General features: G+C 49.4%; 1 protein-coding gene and 1 long non-coding RNA gene across 2 annotated transcripts; both read right to left on the bottom strand.

The window, feature by feature from the left end:
• Window positions 1–1,230: 1,230 nt before the first annotated feature.
• On the bottom strand, window positions 1,231–2,107 carry LOC119281082 (RING-H2 finger protein ATL39-like). Its single transcript, XM_037561718.1, has one exon. It carries the CDS (start codon window positions 1,948–1,950, stop codon window positions 1,411–1,413), a length of 540 nt encoding a protein of 179 aa, XP_037417615.1. The 5' UTR covers window positions 1,951–2,107; the 3' UTR covers window positions 1,231–1,410.
• Window positions 2,108–3,027: 920 nt separating this feature from the next.
• On the bottom strand, window positions 3,028–5,080 carry LOC119275419. The gene is made up of 3 exons (XR_005135681.1): window positions 4,716–5,080; window positions 3,642–3,759; window positions 3,028–3,367 (listed from the first exon to the last, which is right to left on the bottom strand). It is a non-coding gene; the product is annotated as an uncharacterized LOC119275419 (long non-coding RNA).
• Between the last annotated feature and the right edge of the window lie 338 nt (window positions 5,081–5,418).

Below are 5,418 nucleotides of genomic sequence, written 5' to 3'. Positions count from 1 at the left end.
GCATGCATGCAGACTCCTAGCTCACTCCAGAGCCATTCCCGTGTGCAACTGCACCGTCGATGTGCCCAACGGGTTGTCATAGAAGACCAAACTAAATGGCATAAAAACTAATTGCGCTTTTTAGTGGATTTTTTTATTGAGACAGATATGTGGGTCCCACATGTCATAACACCCAAAGTATCAGAAAATCTAATAGAATTGACTTTCATGCCACGTCAACTCTGACAGGTAGGGCCATTGTTGTCATAATCATGATTAAATCGGTTGAAACAGTAACTAATAAGAAGTGGTAGTTTTTTTAACGTACTACCCCTAAACTGGTAGTATTACTCCCTCCTATCCACAACAAGTGTCGCATATTTGAACTAATATTGAACTAAAGCTTAATTCAAAATTGTAACACTTATTTTGAATCGGGAGCAGTAGTGTTGGAAATCCTAGTCGCTGAAGTTGTAGTTTCTGGCCATATGCTCCTATCCGAATGCATACGACGTATGTACCAGAATGCCATTTTAAAAGAAATTACTCCCTCCATTTCTCTTTGGTCTACATATAAAAATTGTTAGAAGTCAAACTTCATAAAATTTGACCAACAATACAAGAAAAATATCAACAAGTCACATTATGAATCGATATCATTAGTTGTGTCATGAAATTCATTTTCATACTATATAACTTTTGTTGTTGTAAATGTTGATATTTTTTAAGATAAATTTGGTGAAACCTTATGTAGTCTGGCGTTAAACAAACTTTACTTAAAGAAACCGAGGGAGTACCCATATCGACAGTTAGTATGGCTGTCGGGGTCATACGACGAATCTGCTAGAGTACACCAGCACTCTTTCACAGACGAGTGCGCACCAAACGGTACCCGAAACAAAGGACAGGAGTAGGCACGAAACGATTGGATGCTTGCACGGCTAGCTTGGCCCAGGGGCTAGCCACGCCGACGTCCAGGGAAGGAAAACGCAGCGAAGTTGGAAGGAACTCTCGGTGGACTCCGGTGCGCGGTTTCGCACGCCCGTGGAATGGAACGGAACGGAACGGAACGCACCGAGGCGACACGCGCGTGTCAACCGAGAGCGGTGACGGCGCAGCTGAACCGCGCAACGGAAACGGTAGTCCGCCACCGCGGGACAAGAGAAAATGGGGAGGCTTGCCAACGACAAGATGTGTTGCAGTAGAGTGCGTGCTACGAGCACTGGATTCACTCATTTACTCAAGCAAAAATCGCCTAGAATAGAAGTGAGAATAATAGTAATAATAATACAATCGACGTCACAGATACTTCTGTACACGTACTACGAACCAAATAAATCACCTCGATTAGGCCTCTATATACGTCCTATGTTAGCTAGCTCAGTTCAGCCTTCTGCCGAGGCACGCGGCGAGCCTGCAGCCACGCGCAGCCTAAACAGGTGGCAGCGCCTCCGCCGTCGCTGTGGCTGCCGCCGGCGCCTGGGGGGTGGTCTCCGTGGTGCCGTCCTTCTTGGAGGAGGTGGCGGCGGCCGGGCCGACGGGGGCGCGGCACATGGGGCACGTGCAGTGCGCGCGCAGCCAGGCGTCGACGCACTCGGCGTGGAACAAATGCGCGCACTTGGGGAGCCGCCGCGCCTTCTCGCCGGCCTCCAGCTGCCCGAGGCACACCGCGCAGTCCACCGCGGCGTCGTCCGCCTGCGCCTGCTGCTCGTACAAGAACGTCGGGAGCGCGGCGATCGCGGCGTCGCTCATGCCGCGCTCGGACGCGGCCGCGGCCGCGGCGCCGGCCTCCAGGTCCACCGCGCCCGCGCCGCGCTGGCGGCGGCTGCGGCGGCTGCAGGTGTACCAGATGGCGAGGTAGATGAGGAAGGTGAGGATGCCGATGGCGAAGGAGAGGCCCATGAAGACGAGCCGCGCGCGGGTGCTGTACTTGGAATTGTCCGCGAACAGCCACGAGTTGGGCGCGTTCATCTTGGAAATGGCTTCTCGGTCGACCGGCTTCCCGGCGTCGGAACCAGCCGCCGCAGCTGCACCACCGGTGCGGGTGCACGCGACGCGAGCTCTGGGGTACGCGGCCGGAGCAAGCAAGCAAGCAGCCGAGCGAGGTGTTTGATTTCTTTTTGCTGAGGTCGCGTCTCTGCCGGGGGAAAGGAGCGGCGAGGCCGTATTTAAAGGGGCGGGTCGTCTGAGGCTTCGGCGCAACGCAAACGCGAAGGTGATCAGTGAGCTCGCTCGCACGCCGGCGCGGGGCCCGCGGCGTGGCGCTATGTTTCTGGAGCCTGACGGCCTGCGCGTGACCGCGCCGCGCATGATGAGTGACCGTAACCGCCCAGATATTTGTGCGACCGCGCGAGCGATTGGGTTCCATCTGTCCGCACGACGGGACGGGGCCCCGTCCCCGCGGTGAAAAGGGTCGACGATCGACGGAGGAACGGACACACGAACCACTCGATCACTGGTCGACCACCAGATCCATGCGTCACTGTGCTCCCCCGACCCCATGCATGCATGAGAGAGAGATCCATGCTGGATATTTATGCTCGACTCTTCTCCAGGCCGACTAGGAAGGGAAAAAATGGAAAATTTTTACCATCCGTGTTGCTGTCCGTCAAATCAATGGCTCCCACGGCCTCACCTTCACCGCAAAACGGCTTTGCTTGCTTGTACTGTACTACTAGTATTATTTCGCTCCTTTGCGAGAGCAGGAGGGACCCGACCTCTTAGGCCTTGTTTGGTTGTAATGGGGAAGTATCCCAGGGGTCTAATCCCCCTCGGGGGGATTTCCATGGTCATCTGGGATCCCCTCCCACCACGGGGAGATCCTCTCCCCAGTTTGGACGAGAGGCAGAGGGGAGGAGTTCACGTACAGAAAAATGCTAAAATTCTTTGGAAAAAAAATCTCATATTCAAACATCATAAAAAATAACTCTGGTTTCTTTACAGAAATATCATATCAGTTCAGAAGTAATTAAAATTCTCCCGCAAAAAAAAAGTAATTAAAATTTCTGTATATTTCCTTGATAAGTCCAGAAATGACACAAGTTCTCAGGAAGATAGAGAATAATTCAGGATTTTTTTGGAGAAAATAATAATACACACATAATCAGCAAATTAACACTTCAACCCAATTACATGCTAACAATAAGTTATGCGGTCGAGTCGCACAAATTACACAACACTACTGAGGATAAAATTTATTGTGCTAATCATGTTTTTTTAAATACTAACTACGGTTAAAAATCCAGCAAGAATAAGCATTTAGCTCCATTAAAAAAATGCCCATATGTGACACGTCCATAGCAAAAAGTTTTGCTGTTGAAATAGATACTTTACTGAAACTTCCAGCATCAACTTCTTTGAACATTTTTATTTGCTATCTTTAGGAAACCTGCAAAGCAAAAAAGGAACATTGTTGTTACTACACAATATGAGATTTTAAACTAGTATATATATAACATAAGCACAAATTCTTATTTATATGCATGTTGGCAAACAAACAGATGCAAACATTATAAAATGTTGGTCTCTCTTTTGGATAATCCGCAGTCTTAATAGTACATGGATTCATCTTTTAATTGCTTTATCACTACTATGCGTTTTACAAATCAAGCTTCAAATTTTCGAGAACTTGAATGATCGGCCTCGATGAGATTGGACATTACCTGATACTTTGGCGGGAACTTGAGAGCTTCACCCTCTCTGACCAACCCGACGCCATCACCTGGAAGTGGAGCGGCAGGAGCACAGATGCACATACTCTGCTAGCTCATGATACAGCGCCTGGAAGTTCATCGACAAAAGTTTACCGACAGATGCAATTTGTATCATTGGTTTTCTTGATCATGCAAGGCCTACTCATGTCATATACCTGTCGTATTAAGTATTGAGCTCATGTTCATGCATCTGGTGGGAACAAGACTGTAATCAACAGTGCCAAGTTTGAAGGGGAGCAGTAAAAGAATTTCAAGGGATGTCATGTGATGCATCAGCTCACTGTGCACTGAAGTAACCATCTTCGAGTTATACATCACATCAAGAATTAGTGCAGTTCAGGTTCATGCCACACATGTTTTCAGAGAACCAAGCAAAACATGGACCAACTAGCGATTGTAAAACAAGGCATGTCCTCTTGGCATGGTGAGTTAAATAAAATGGTATTGCAAGATAATTCACAACAAGTAAGATCATAGGAAGCATCTAGAAAAAGTGCAAGGATTTAATAAGTAAATGCAGCCCATGGTGCAGATCCTATGACAAAATTCTCAATCCTAAGATGTTGGGCTGCATGATAAAAGTTGTCTTTGTTTGGTTATAGTCAGCATGTCATAATGTTGATTTCAGGTGAAATTAAATGTTGTGTTAACCATTTATAAAGGAAAGCTAATACTATACACCTCCATAAAGCCATTGTTCAAATATACAGCTTGTTAGCTATGCCTGACTCAAAAAATAGCATTACAAGAGTTAATTAATCACAAAGAACACTGTGCATAGATTAGCATCGTGTATACAACATCACAAGGAAACAAAGGTGATTGTGCTTAGTTGTGAGATCAGGATGGTTAGAGGTGCTGCAAACGTGGATGTAAGGTGTACACTTGCTCACTTGTGATACAAATCTCAGACGCAAGAGGAGTTTCTTGGATCTGTACAGGTGCTCGTCAGTGCGTGTAGCAGGGAAGACATCACCATGGAGAAGAAAAACACTGGATAGAAGAGGAGGAGGAGGTAATAACCTTGGTGAAAGGAGGGTGACCTCTTGGCCATCGTCGTCGCCGGAGGTGATAGAAGCTTTGAGGCAGAGGGGAGATGGATGACGCCCGGTCCGTCGCCGTCGCTGCTGCCGGAGGGACGGACTGTGGAGGCGGTTCTCTTGAGGGAGGGCGCGGGGGGCGGCGCTATCCGGTCGTCGGACGGAGATGCACCGAACGGAGGTGGAGGCTGGAGGCGGAGGCCGTCGCCACCGGTCGCAGGGAGAGCGAGCCAGTCGAGGGTTTACTCCCAGACCTATCGACATCGGGAGATCTATCCCGGGGATGGGCCGTGGAAAGGCCAGGGATCTCCCCGCCTCACGTGCTACCAAATGGGGCCGCCCGCTTCCCCGGGGCGAACTCAGCCCGTGGTGTACCCACCCGGGGAAAACGCAGGGATCCCCCCGGGATCCCTTACAACCAAATGAGGCCTTAATGCGTCGCTTGGAGCATTAAGGGGCGCTTGAATTACGTCCATATGTGATGGAGGAATAAGTTGAGTGGTTACTTGCGGACGTACGACGCAAAACGGCCCGAGAATTATGCCGGTGCTGGACCGTATGTCACGTTCAAGTATATACGTACGTACGTACGCGGCGGTGAACGTCCTCGCTTCCTCATTACTCCGTTTTCGCGTCCCCATTCCTTGCTTGGCCGGGGCACCTCCCACCTGGCTGCGTAACGCCCG

This window comes from Triticum dicoccoides, chromosome 3B, assembly GCF_002162155.2.
Source record: "Triticum dicoccoides isolate Atlit2015 ecotype Zavitan chromosome 3B, WEW_v2.0, whole genome shotgun sequence".
In the NCBI taxonomy this organism is placed as follows: domain Eukaryota; kingdom Viridiplantae; phylum Streptophyta; class Magnoliopsida; order Poales; family Poaceae; genus Triticum; species Triticum dicoccoides.
The sequence above is the reverse complement of the archived record's forward strand: the minus strand, read 5'-3'. Positions and strand labels throughout refer to the sequence as shown.